Here is a 14,240-nt window from a genome sequence, read left to right as displayed (position 1 = left end):
ATATACACATATTAAATAATATCAATTAAAGAGTCCATGGTATGTAAGAATGATTTTAAATATAAAAATTTAAATGGATAAAATTGAAAAATCCAGTTTTGGCTTTGAAACTAGAAGTTTGTTTTAAATAAGTAATCAAATTTCACAATTTGATGATTAAAAAAATTTCTTTTAAACCCTTAAAACCATATATTGTTCTTTCCTACAAAAATTAACTGGTGAATTGGTTTCATTAAAACTAATAATTGTTCTTGGTCCAAAGATGAAAAAACTTAAAGAAAAAAGATTACCTAAAACATAACATAACCTGGAAACAATATCACTATTCGGTAGAACTGCCTATACTTCACAAGATGCCTCTCCTATTTCAATTTAAAAAAAGATAAGACTAAAATTATTCTTTCTGAAAACACTTCAATTGTTAACCATTAATTAAATGTATAAATGATACTTGACTTCAACATCTAAGAAGTTATTTAAGTTGAAACTTAACAGATCAGTCCTGAAACTTCATAATATGAAGTAAATTAATATACGGTAAAGAGTACAATACTAAAACAATCTATATTAATAAAAAAAAAACTAAAATGTATAGTATTCATAATTTACACAACGTAAGTTTATAGAAAAAGGGCTTACCTCCTTGAACAGGACTGTATCAATCTGAGGAGATGTTTGATTATATTTCCAAAACATTTTTTATTTATTACCCTGAAATAAATAACAAACAATAACATCTTAAGTCAAAATGCGATAATGTATTTTAACTAAAAAAATTAAACTAATTTCATGGAAAATTATTTTTTTAAATATCTATCTCTGTAAATAAATATGTGAACTTTAAAATTAGTATTACATATCCATGCCTATTATAATTGCATATATGAACAGAGTCCTATAACCTGACTCCCATGAATTAAAACAAAGAAATGGTAGTCATTACTGGTTACAGTTAATTAATAAATAGGAAACAATAAACCTTTAAAGTTTAAAGGATTTGATTATGACACATGAATCAATATTAAGTAGCATGAAATGTTTATAGAAAACAAAAATTACTTACTCATAACCATTTTAAGCACAGAGGCTTCAAAAAGAGTACTATAAAATAAATCTACATTTAGGATAAAATAAATAGAATAAAATTTAACTTACAATTACCTGCAAGACATTACAATTTGAACATCTTGATCACAGAAATTACTAAACTTTTAAACATAACTGGAATTCACTAATTTGTTATTATGTATTAAATGCTAAAAAATACATGTTTCTCATTTTAATATTAGATAATGTTCATCCCCAGAAAAGTCAAGCTATGCTAAGTGATGAATTCTTTGTCCAAAAACACCGAACATTATAAACTACACTAAATTAAAAAAAAATTATTGTGTAGAAAATATGTGATAAACCTCGAAACTCATGTGCTGCCCTCCCAGGAATTGAAACTAACTAAAGAAAAAAAAGTCACCTGATAAATGTTTATCATATGTTATGTGTTTAATATCCTTATAATTTTTTTTTTATTTTTTGAACTTTCAGCTTTGAAACTATTTTAAATTTTTATTTTAAAACAGTGAATACATTTTATTTTTAGATTTATTTGTATTGCTACATAAAATCTGAATTTGATCACCTTTTGACTGACTTGCCTTGCGGTTCATGTCTAGAATGTGACATGGCGTCTGGGATGAAAGTTTGTCATTAAATACCTTTTATGTTGTTGTTTCCATGAATTTTCTTTTACGGGAGGGCTTATATTAAAGCCACTCACATTTTCAAGAGACCTGCATTAATGGTAATGCATGCAAGGAAAACTCAACGGATCGGCGATGGGTAGATATACTTTATTCATTTATAGTTTGCTTGGTACAACCTCTTATCGCCATATTCAGAAAAATACGTATTGATGTCTTTTAATTTTTAAATAATCTTATTGACTTTTTGCTTTCAGGTATTTCGAGAAACACCAGACCCATCCGTACCAGGTAAAATGACTTTGAGTAATTAAAGCTTGTTTATATGATGCTTCAAAATAATAGGACCTACCTACTTGAGACCTAGGCTTCTCTCGCCGAATTTACCGCCTCACCCTTTTAGTTAAATCTGATTTTACTGTTATTTTATGGTTAATTGATTGTTAAACTTAAAGTTCACCATGGCTTAGGATCAAATTTACCTTTTAAACTTGTCATAATATCATGTTTTAGTTAATCAGTTAATGTTTTTGTTATTTTTCACTCTGTTGAATATTTGATTGTATTCAGCATATCATATCACTTTTAACCTTTAAAATGGGAATTTTAATTTTGATGCTTTTAAATTAACAACTGATTAAATGTTAATAATTTCTAAAGTGTAAAGAGTTAAACAGTAATTAAAAAGTAATTTTTTTTTTTTTCATTTTTCAGTATGAAATTTAAAGACAGTCAAGACCAACCTTTACTGTGTAGCAAGTTTCTAATTCTACCTTATTCTGCTTTTGGGGTTTAATAATTACATACCAATAGTAGGGTAACAATTATTGTTCATTTATTTTCTTGTTATCATTTATTATGTTTCTTTGTTGTTTTTTGGCAGAATTCAAAATACAGTTCAAAAGGTAATTATGAACGGGACAGAATGCGAGAAAGGGATTCTCCCAATGGGAATTCTTATAGGTCAGATAGTCCAGAATGTGACAGTCCAAGAGATAGAGGATCATCATATCACAGTAAATCACTATACGTGTCTAAAAGCCGTGAAAAGGAGAGGGAGAACAGAGACTATAAAAATAGGGAAAAATACTCAGGTATAAGGTTTTTTTTCTTCTTGTTTACTTTTCTATGTATGTGTAAAGATTTGATTTACTTGTCCTCATGTAGGTTAAATATGAGCAATTTTTGTTTTTTTTAATGTTCTTTTTTCGTCTTACATTGTTCAGAAGACAAACATTGCTTATGTCTCTTTAGATAGGTAGTTAGTTTTGTAAATGCATAAAGAAAGTTAACTGATGAGTAATAGAAGTAAAAATTTGCTTTGATTTAGTAACCCACATTAATATATTTTATATTTTGTTGAACTTGTTTTTTGTTATCATTTGTTGATTTTAAGTATCAGCAAAAACCTTGATTGAATTAAACATCACCACTAGCTTGACTAGCGAAAGAATTGAACTGGATTATTATTCGTTAATACTTCTTATTTTCTATGATTAACAGTTTTAACTGTCAGGAAGGCTGCTGTTTATTTTCTGAAGTATGGTTATTAAACATGTTTTATTGATCAGATTTTAAGAAAAAAATGTTAATTTGTTGATTTTAAACCATGCATGGATAAGTTCTTGTTATTTTGCGTTTCATAATATACATTAAATTGTTATGGGATGTTGAGAAAGTTTTATGTTTTGGTCACTTTTTTTATTGTTTATTAGTATTCAAAAATTTGATGTGCTAATCCTGTACATGTTGGGAGGATTTAGTAAATAGATTCATTTCTATAACTAATTAGAGTCTTAGTTTCACGGAGATAAATTCCCTGTTTCAAACAAAAGTTGGCTTGGAAGGTATGCAACATTTCAGATCCTAGTTATAGAAACTATTTTTATACTTTGTTATTTAAAATTACTACTTAATTTCAAATAAATTGAGGTAACACTTGTTTTGTTTTTTTCATTTGAGGTATTTGATGGTAGATTGTAGACACTTTTGTTTATGTACGGTCTACATTAAATGTAGTATTGTTAATTTTGCAAATTTACTTACTCAAGCTTATTGAGACCTAATACTGATAAACTTAGTGAGGCTTTCATGTTTATCTGATAAAGTTATGGTGATTCATATACAATCTCATCTGTCTTATTCTACTATATTTTAAACTAGTAGTAAAGTCTATTCACTCATTGCCTAATATTTTAATATTTGTATAGTTTATTATTTTCAGTTTTATCTCTATTATACTGGTATTCTAAATTAATTTTTATTTTATTTTAGACTGTGTCAGTAGATCTCCTAAAGAGAAGAGGATGCGGGAATCTAGGGAAACTGAACATAGAACCAACCATGATAGGAATAGTACTGAAGTGAGTTTTGACATTTCAAGGCATTATTATAATTATTTTTCCTTTTGTTTATTCCAAGTTAATTCAGTGAATTATCCCTAAAGGTCAATTAAAAACTTATTATTATCAATTGTTTAAGTTGCATCAATTCATGCTGTTTGTACATAAGTGAATTCCTTGTTTATTTATATAAATTATATTTTTTATTTCTAGAAGAATGACTCACATTCATTAAAATTGTCGCAAAATTCATCACGAGAAACTTCTCAACGAAAAATCAATTCTACCTGTCAGGTAAGTGGCTTCTGTTCTCTTGCTTTGATTTTGCTTTATGGAATACTGGCCAATATTAATATTTAAAAATGTTAGGTTTGGGTTGATCTGTTTATACAAAGGAAAAATTAGTGCTTTCAAGGCCTCTTGTATACTGGGAGTAATTTAATATTCTTTTAAAAATTATCATCATGGGTTGAATAACTGAGTTCAAAAACATTTTTGTTTTCTAATCTTGATTTCAATTTTCTAATGTTCCTAGTTAAAACAACAGAGTTGATGTTTTGGTCTTTTTATTACTAAGCCCAAAGGAGAATCAACTCCTGTTTATCCGTGTTTCATCATTGACCCCAAATGACCGAAATACAGAGATACATAAAAATAAAGAAATGTAGAACAAGTAGAAAACAATTTCATGAAAAATATGTAATCAAATTTCTTTATGAATTAATGATTCATTGTAAGTAACATAAACTAGTAGAGCTATTGAAAATAATCACTTGTTTTCATTTTTTAGTATTTTATAAGATACTGTCTTTTAACCAGTGATTCAAATTTTTCCAAAAAAAGCCAGCCATTAATGTGTCATTCTTTAGTTTGTTTCTGCGAGTGCTCATAAAAGTATTTTTTAATTTTTATTGCTGTGGAAAAATCACATCAAGGATAATTGGGAATTTACTGCTTTAAAGTAGCTACTTAGTTAAATGAAAGATGTTCCTAGAAATGCTCCAGTACAAAGTCCTCATTTCTTAGGCAGTAAAGGTGAAGATCTTGCCCTCCCTGATCATGTGAATTGTTTAGATCTTTCCTGCCTGTAATATATGAATTAGGTTTATTCAATAAAGATTATGTGATATACCTGAGACGAAAAATTATCAAAACAAAGTTATGAGTTTTATCTTGTTTTTCAATCTTTCCAGGTTTCCTTTGATCTCTGTTATCATTAACTTAATGTCTATTTTTCATATTCAAATAAGAGTTTTTAGTCACAGCACCACTGTTAGTTTTAAATTATTAAATGTTGGTTATAGGTCTGTTCCAAGAACTACTTCTGATGGTCCACAATTTGTAGAGAGCATGCGTAGTAACCACATCAGAAGTGGTTCTTGGAACAGACCTTATGTATAAAGATTCTTAAAATTTGAACAATCTAAGAATGGTATCTTGTCTTGGTACATGTCTTTCTTCCTGCCAAGAATAAGGTAATAATGTTAATTCAGTTTTAGTGCTTCAAGTTTTAAGTGGCTTGTTTAGCCAATTACTTTAAGCCTAGCTGCTTATGATGATTCTCACGTAATTCTTCCATGCCCAATAATATTTATCTCTTCTGACACTTATAAATGCCAGATTTTCTGGAGCAATGAACAAATTCGTTCATAAGTGTATCCCAGCTCACATGCTCTAAATGATGAATCAAACAAAACATTCAGTTAAGAATAGTCATGTGTAAATTTAAATTGTCATTATTGATATAATTTAAGTTATTATCATTTTTGGGTTAGTGGATATTGTGAATGTGTCGAAAGAAATTGTGCTTGTTCAGTTTTACTTTTCACCACATGATATTCTGATTTTAGTTTTCAAGATAATAAAATCACTTATTCGGGTCAATAATTGTTTTCTCCTAAAATATAATTGAATTAAAAGGTACAAAATTTTCAGAAAAATTTCCATCATTTGTATACATTTCAAAAGTCTTTGATCGAAATAATTTGCCTACTGATTAACTAGCTCTTTATTGCATTAAAAATATAATGGGAAAACTAAACTATGTATGTACGTATTTATTACTATTAGAATTTGTAAATAGTTTATTGTATTATAAATAAACTAAAGAGAAGATAAGAAGATATATGTATTAATTTAATAGTAAATTTGATCAAAATAAAACAAACCATGTTGAATGGTTTACAGGTATAGAAGTGGATATCAAACTCTTGATAATGCCTATATTAGGAATAAGATAGGAATAAATGTATGACGAAACAATATTATGAAAATTGGAATAACGCAAGGCAGAAATAACTAAAATAGTAGCATGGACATGAATACATGCCTAAAAAAAACATTTGAGCAGAGCAGATATTAGATCAAAATTTTAGGGGGTTCACTGTTGTTGATAGAATAGTCTAATTATTTTGCAGTTATTTTGGCATAGATAACATAAAGATTCAATTTTTTTTTTTTTAACACATTGACTGCCACAGTACTTTTGAAAATTTCAGTCTAGAAAGCCAATTTAAGTTTGGCCAAGTAAGCAAACTACGAGTTATCTTGTAGGTTGGCGTCACGGGCAATTACAGCAACTACGTGATAACTCGTAGTTGGCAGTCAACGTGTTAAAGAATATTTGGTTTTATATTAGTTATTATGGTATATTAGAGCAATTTGCAATAACAACAAATGAAATTATTGGAATAAGAATTTTTTTTTTTTTTTTTTTTTATTACGCCAAAGGAGGCATTTCTGCCCTTTTTGTTTCGTACAGCCCAGTAAAGTTTAGCTCTTTTTAATTCCTGCTAACTAGCTTTGTGATAAGAGAGTCCTAAATGTATTTTTCTAGCCTTTCAGTTATCTATTAAATCCCAATCAAAAATTTCTGAAAAATTATAATTTACTTATTTTGTTTTGGTACCACATGTGTACCAGTGATCTATAAAGGGTTAATCTTACAGATCTACATTTTTGTTTTTCTCCCAAACAGTTGCAACTTTTTTTTGGTTTTATTCATTTTGATTTTGTATTTATACTTTTTTTTTTTTTTTTTTTTTTTTTATGAAGGTGAGTTATTTGATGTCCAATGTTAGTTTTCTTTATCAAGTCCATGAGTCGAATTCTCTTTTTTATTATTTGAAGTACTTCTTACATTGTTTCTTCGTGGTTGGAAATTGCCGCTCCTACATTGTTGGTGAACTATTTCCATTAGTTTTGAGACCATCTCCCGTTTCATTAGCATCTTCTAGTGGAATTGGAACTATTTCAGGTCATAAATGTTTACTCCTGATTCCAAAAGATTCAATCACTTTACTCAGGGGCATGTTAAAAGTGGGGAATTGGATTTTGTTATATTTCAATGAAAAAGCTAAATAAAAATCATACTTAATAATTTAGAATGGTTATTTTCTTTAACTAGATTAGCAGTGTCATTATTATTTGTGAGATTAAGTATTTAAATGATGGTCAAAGGCGATAGGTTCAATAGATTTTAAATTTCTGAATTATGGTTTTAGTCACAGACAGTTAGTTGAATGTTCAATACACCCTACAGGTGATCTTACATTTTAATTTTAACCTGAAGTTTTAATTTTAATAAAATATGCTTTGGAAATATGAACAATGGAAATCGTTCCAACAAATATCGACTTAAGTATGAATGCTAAAATATTTTTAGTAATTATATTTTTTTACCCATGCTTGGTCAAAACCCAATATAAGTAGTGACCTGAAACATTAACTAGAAAACTACTGATTTTGGAATAATATATCACTTAATTATTTATTTCTACCTACGCGGCTGAAACATGGGCGCTTATTGTCACCATCAAAAATGCATGAAGAGTCTTTGAGAGAAAAATACTTTAAAAGTTTTTGGCCGCATGTTCGAGGAAATAAATCAATAATGGAGGGTAAGAAAAAATAATGAGCTCTATGGCTTTATACAATAACAATGAAATTATAAGCTTTATAAAATCCTGCTGGTTCTGTGGATGCCTGATAATAGATGACAGAACACCCAAAATAGATGCTTTGAAGCAGAATTTATGAGGCCAGAAAAAGTGGAAGGCCAAGAAGAAGATGGCTGGATGATGTGGAAGATGTTCTCAGGTGGCTGAGAGTAATAAACAGGAGGGGGAAGGCTACTGATAGAGTCTTTTGGAAAACCATTTGAGAGAAGAATATTATCTAAGCAATGGCCCCTACAAGTTTTCCAGTTTTTGTGACATTTTCAATAGTTTCAATTGTACTCAATGCCATTGCTATAGGCCACAAAACTTTTTTTTTTTTTCCATGTATACCAGCAATTATGACTGTTCCCTCCAATGGGTACCTGAGGGATTTGTTTGATCCCTTGTGAGAGATGTGTTATTTTTATTTTAATATTATTTATATATATAATATGTAAGATGTCATATAAACAAATTAAAATTTATCTATTGATTTTTATCTTAGATTTTAATGTTTATTACTTTTGGAAAAATACCATTTCTTATTCATGTTATAATTTTTAGCAAGAAAAAAGAGAAGACAGAGATAGAGTGGTAAGGTGTGGAGATTGGTCTGAACATTTAAGTTCCTCTGGTAAAAAGTATTACTACAATTGTAAAACTGAAGTGTCACAATGGGAAAAACCAAGAGAATGGATGGAACCAAGACCACCACAAACTCAAAGGCATCCATATCCACCCCCACTTCAACAAAATCGAACAAGTAAATATTTTAAGCATGCCTTTTCCTTTTTTGGAAGATTATTGATTGACCGTGTGTGAAGATGAAAGGAATATGGTCCGGGTGCGGTCAAGAAAAACTCAAATAGTAGAAATATACTAATTTAATGAGCCAACGTTTCGCCCCACGTTGCAGGGCTTCTTCAGGGCTATTTTGACGGCAGTCAAAACTAAAATCAGTGATTTTAGTTTTGACTGCCGTCAAAATAGCCCTGAAGAAGCCCTGCAACGTGGGGCGAAACGTTGGCTCATTAAATTAGTATATTTCTACTATTTGAGTTTTTCTTGACCGCACCCGGACCATATTCCTTTCACCTTTTCCTTTTTTTTTTTTCAATTTATTGTTCACATATTTTTTATTTGGAAGGTCTCAAATTATCTGCTTCCTTTCTTGATTGACCTATTCTGGTCAGAATGTTGCTCTGGCATACACCTCTTTTAAGATATTAGAAGTTTAAGATTTTCTCTATTCTTTTTCTAAACACGTTTTCTTGGAAAATTTAAAATTGAACTAGTTTCAATTGTTTGCTCACTGCTCAAAATATTGTTTAAATCTCACCTGCCATGTCAATTTTACTAAGCAGTCTAAATATGTTACTATCATGGTTAAAATTTTAATTAAAGATGTGGTATGTTCTTGGTTTATCCGAAAATAATAACTTGATTAATTTTTGACTAAACCCACGAGTTTTGATTTAGGCATTTGTTTAGAAAAAGTATTTTAAAACAAAATTATGGATTTTATCTATTCTTTCCCCAACCCTTTTTGTTGTTAAACAGTGGACCAAGTTTTCTAAAGGGTTAATTAATTATTTGAGATCATTTTCATAACTTAATTTATTATTATAATACCCTTTGTCGTGGTCCATTAACTAAGATTTGGGACAGTAACAGGATTTTAATTCCACCAAAGTGCTTTTAGACAGATACTCAGAAAACAAGAATCATGTGATAAAATTTAAATTTTTAAGCTGTGGATGTTTTCTCTAAATAATATCTTTAAATATTATGGTCCTTTTTTTCCTCCATTCTTGTATTTTAAACTTTAAAAAAAACAACAAAACATTACACTTTGATCATTAACCAACTGGGACTTATGCTACTTATGTACGAACAAAAGAAAGATTCTCTCATATCCAATTCTAATTTGAGATGGGCTGCTGATTAGTGATACATTATTGCAATTAACTGTCGTTGACTCAAATTAGATTGAAGTATAACCTGAGACGGTAGGTTCCCTTCTTTCCAATTTCCAACTAACAACTAAAGTTGATACTTAACCTTTTAAAGTAATTTCTAATTTTCCAATAGGCTGATTTTTGTACTTAAAAGTTGTTTTATTGTTGTTGACCTTGGCAGTCCTTGGTGCTGGTCGCTATTTAGCTTGGTAGAATAAAGTTGGAACAGAAACTTCTAAATTAATATTTGTAGTGAATTTGAACTTTTTTAATTGTTTAAAGCTAATCCATATAGTCTACTTTCAAGAAATATTTTTTATAGCCTCAAACAATTGATAAACTTATGACAGTCCTCAGTTCCTTATCAATAAAGTCAGATTGCACACCATTTATTAAAGTTTTTGTCATAAAACTTTTGTATTTATTATCAATAACGTGTAAATAATATATTAAACAACAAATTACCAAGCTTATAAAAATATTAAACCACAAATTAAACCTACTATAAGACTTCTTAGTTATTTTTCACTTAGTTTTCTAGTTACAACAAACCAACTTTTATTTCTAAGGTGCTTAACTATGTTATTGCTCCCTCACTACCAAAGGTAGAGAAGCTTTGTACTTTAGCAGGTAATAAGAAACTTTGTTCTTAGAATCAAAAATTCTCACTTACACTTTATATTTCAGACATCAAAGTACAAATTTGGTTCTGTATCTGTCTGTTGTCAAATTAGTGTTTGATCATAACACCTAATATTGCTAATCTAATAATGTGAAATTCATAGAAATAGTGAGAATTGGTCCTACATCAATTTCATCTAGTTCTACTTTCCCTTACACATTTGCGGAAACATATTTGATTTGGCTCAAGTTGGAAGGAAAGTCTAGGATTTGAATAAACATGTTCCAGTATAAATTAAAAAAAGTAAGAAAGAGGTAGTGTAGTGGTCATGAGTATTTTTTTAACAAAATCTAGTTTTATGATTTCAAAATCATAAAACTACTTGTGAAATATGTTAAATAAAAAAAAAAAATTGGTCCCACTTTTAAATCTAGTAAACTGAAAGTACATTGGTTGAGGAAATGCTTGTACAACAAAAATTTTATGAGTACATCTCAATTGACTTAAAAAATTGGTAAATTTAAAAACAAATCTGAGGCCTTGAGAATCATCTTGGTACTTCGTCGGATTGCAAGTGAAACATAAGTCAAGATTTTCTAGTTTTTACTTATTTGGTTTTCCATTCTAAAATGTTAAGAAGATTAAACTTGTTGTAAGAATTTGTTAATATCATAAAAATCTGCTTATAAAAAGTAAAATCACTTTTTTCAATATATTAAAAAAAAATTTATTATCAAATATCAAAACTTCAATTTCACTTGTAAACTAACGATACGTAAAGTTAAAAAGTAGTGAAGGTAGTCCATTTCGAGTACACAATTGTTAATTACATTAGGGAATAATAATCAGAGATGGGCAAAAATTAGCTATAGTTGAAACTAATAGCTGAAATTGCTATGGATACAAAATTATGTATCAAAGATTTATTCATGAATAAGGGTCGTATCCATGGAAATTTTAGCTATTAGTTTCAATTATAGCTAATTTTTGCCCAACTGTGATAATAATTAACTAATCTATATTTGTAATAGACGTGTATAGTCAGGAATTTCAATTACTATAGATTTTTTAAGTATATACCTTTGAAGGGTATAAACCTACTGTTTAATTTTTTGATTCAGAATTTAGTTTATATATCTTATGTCCATGTAAAACTTTACTTACCTGAGATGCTGTTTATAATCAGTTAAGGTGCTATGTTTAAAAGGGAGTTGAGTCTTAAAACGTATTCTTGAGAAAAACGGGATTGGACAATTCAGGATTTTGTAAGATCAATCCTATTAAGTTCCTTTTAGCGTAGTTCAGGTGGGTAGTTTACTACATTACAAGGCTCTTAATAAACTTTAAAATATAAATTACGACTCAAGCTTAATTTTTTAATCCTTTTTTTCTTTAGACTATGTTTTTGAACTAACTTCTTTTACACAGCAAATACAGCTATACTCATTTTAGGGGTTACAAGGGAGAAAGGAAAACTAATAATGATTTATTATAAGTTCTAAAAAATTTATAATATTAGTTCTATTTTTTCAACAGCTGTTGGTGCAGTATTGGATAAACATTCCGTAAACAGCCGTAAGACTGTGGCAGTAGGTAGCACTGCTAGAACTGATAAACTACCTTCTACTACAAGTAGCAGTAGTTACTGGCCTGGGGTACACCATGAATCACTTAACACCTCCAAGCCAGCTACTGACCTTCCCAACAACTCAGGTACATCTATCAATATTTCATTTTGTTACTTTCATTTTTTTAAAAATTTGTGTGTGCTCAAAAATGTCTTATTTCTTATTACTTGAAAAGGTATATTTGGCTTTTGAAAAACTGTTTTGCAACTTATTGAGCAAAATTAAGCCCTATATGGGCTCAAATTTCAATGAGTTTAAAAATCCCTAAAAGTGCTGATGATTGTTTCAGTCCAGTAAAACTACTTAGCTTTAAGGATATCGAGTACTGAATAAAAATTGTGGCAGTCTTGGGCCTGGCTGACAGAAGTGAAAGTGAAATAAAGTATTCAAATTGTAGTAGTAATGATTTTTATTTTACAAAAATACAATGTTTTTTTTATTTATTTGATTTCCGTGTTTAATTATTTAATTCATTCGTGAAATGATAGTTTATACTACCATTGTTCTTGTTAATAGTAAATGTTGGTATGTTTGGGTTGTGAAAACTAAAATGTTAAATGTGAACATTTGATTGAATGTTATTATTATGTCCTTCAAATACTGTTTCAATTGTAGTACTTTGTGTGCATCAAGATACTATTTTCAATTTTGGCTCATTACAAAGAGGATGAAATACTGAACATTTCCCTCACTGAGTATGAAACTCCAATTTTTAGTTTTCAAGTTATTTTAATTCAAATGTTCAAAACTCATTACCATTTCATTTCTGACATCTTTTCCACTTTTCACTTCTCTGTCTCAATGTAGCATCAAGATATAAATTTGAATTTTAGCATATCACAGAGGATGAAATGCTGAACATTTCCCTTATTTACAGTATACTGCTATGATTTTTAGTTTTTGAGATATTTTAATCTAAATGCAAAACACATTTGTCCTCCACCACTGCCATTTGTCCTCCACCACCCCACCATTTTATCTCGAGCATAAACTCATAGCACAAAATTAATTTACTTTTGTAGCATTATTTTTTTCTTGAGTTGTAGAATGTCAGTAAAGAAGTTTCTCTTCAAAATGGGCAACTTTTTTTTTTTTAAATTCAATTAGCCAAGATTTTTTGAAAACTTATTGATGAACCGTATTCAAATAATTAATTTTAAGGCTATTGAGTAATTGAGTTAACAAAAAATTGATAGTGACCAGTTTACTTGATTCAATGTTTACATAAATTGGTTTCGTTTTGTTACTCAAAAACAGTTTTATGTTACATTTGTTTATTTATGTTGTCTCATCTGTTCGAATTGAAAGCTAATTCAATTTAAAAATCTGAACATAAATAATCCAGGATTATGTGAGTGATTCTTTTATTCATTGTAGGAGTTGCTGATGGTCAAGCTACAGATATGGAGATCTGCTCTGGTGACAGTACTCCTACCTCTGAAACAAGTGGAGGCCCTCAGGAAGGTGCCAATGCCCCAGGACCACCTCAGCAACCTCTCCACATAGAAACAATTGGTCTGTCTGTTGATCCTGGACCTCCTACTCCAACACATTCAGAGACACAAGACTGTACAGATGCTAGGAAGTGTAAGATAGATATTATTTTTATATTAATTGGCTTTATTGATTTTTTCATAATGCTTTTGATAATATAATTGCTACTGTCTCTTTATCTATCATGTCATCTAAGAAATGAGGACCTGCTAAGTTAATTATTTTAGCTAAATTATATATTTTGATTACATTAACAGTACTTTTTTTTTTTGTATTTTGTGTCATTGTGTTAGTTATTTAAGATTTTTAAATTTGGAATAAGTTTTTACTTTCACTGACCTATGTATGGAATCTATAGTAAGGGGAATTGTTATGGTATTTGCAACAAATTTTGAATCTGAGTTTTAAATGGAAATACAAGTTATGAATACCTCTGAATCCTAATAACCAAGTCTCGCAAAATGGTCAGTGAGTATATGTGAACAGTCTAGCTCAAAAGTAAAAAGTCATAATATAACCAGAACTGTATGTGTGGTAATTGGTATAATATATTTAAGGCTT

General features: G+C 29.1%; 2 protein-coding genes across 5 annotated transcripts in view; one reads left to right on the top strand and one right to left on the bottom strand.

The window, feature by feature from the left end:
• fmt (phosphatase 6 regulatory subunit 1-like protein fmt) overlaps positions 1–1,443 on the bottom strand; it is a 35,680-nt gene extending 34,237 nt beyond the window's left edge. For 2 of the 3 annotated variants that reach the window (XR_010845116.1, XM_014435964.2), the window contains exons 1-2: positions 1,162–1,443; positions 640–711 (exon numbers count right to left, since the gene is read on the bottom strand). Coding sequence is in view for 2 of the 3 variants with exons in the window: in XM_014435964.2 (XP_014291450.1) it covers positions 640–696 (57 nt within the window). In the remaining variant the exon portion in view is untranslated. Of the gene's footprint in view, positions 1–639; positions 712–1,155 lie in introns of all 3 variants that reach the window. The other variant, XM_014435963.2, reaches the window with a different exon arrangement.
• A 130-nt stretch (positions 1,444–1,573) lies between these two features.
• wcy (WW domain-containing adapter protein with coiled-coil wacky) overlaps positions 1,574–14,240 on the top strand; it is a 31,421-nt gene continuing 18,754 nt past the window's right edge. For both annotated transcript variants that reach the window (XM_014435965.2, XM_014435966.2), the window contains exons 1-8: positions 1,574–1,836; positions 1,955–1,988; positions 2,581–2,791; positions 3,972–4,060; positions 4,253–4,333; positions 8,542–8,740; positions 12,094–12,270; positions 13,563–13,772. In XM_014435965.2, the coding sequence (XP_014291451.1) occupies positions 1,796–1,836; positions 1,955–1,988; positions 2,581–2,791; positions 3,972–4,060; positions 4,253–4,333; positions 8,542–8,740; positions 12,094–12,270; positions 13,563–13,772 (1,042 nt within the window). In that variant the 5' untranslated portion in view covers positions 1,574–1,795. The remainder of the gene's footprint in view (positions 1,837–1,954; positions 1,989–2,580; positions 2,792–3,971; positions 4,061–4,252; positions 4,334–8,541; positions 8,741–12,093; positions 12,271–13,562; positions 13,773–14,240) is intronic.

The sequence above is a fragment of the Halyomorpha halys genome, unplaced genomic scaffold (genome assembly GCF_000696795.3).
Source record: "Halyomorpha halys isolate HHAL.00 unplaced genomic scaffold, Hhal_1.1 Scaffold1751.1, whole genome shotgun sequence".
In the NCBI taxonomy this organism is placed as follows: Eukaryota; Metazoa; Arthropoda; class Insecta; order Hemiptera; family Pentatomidae; genus Halyomorpha; species Halyomorpha halys.
Note: the sequence above shows the minus strand (reverse complement) of the source record. Positions and strands in the feature narration are given on the sequence as shown.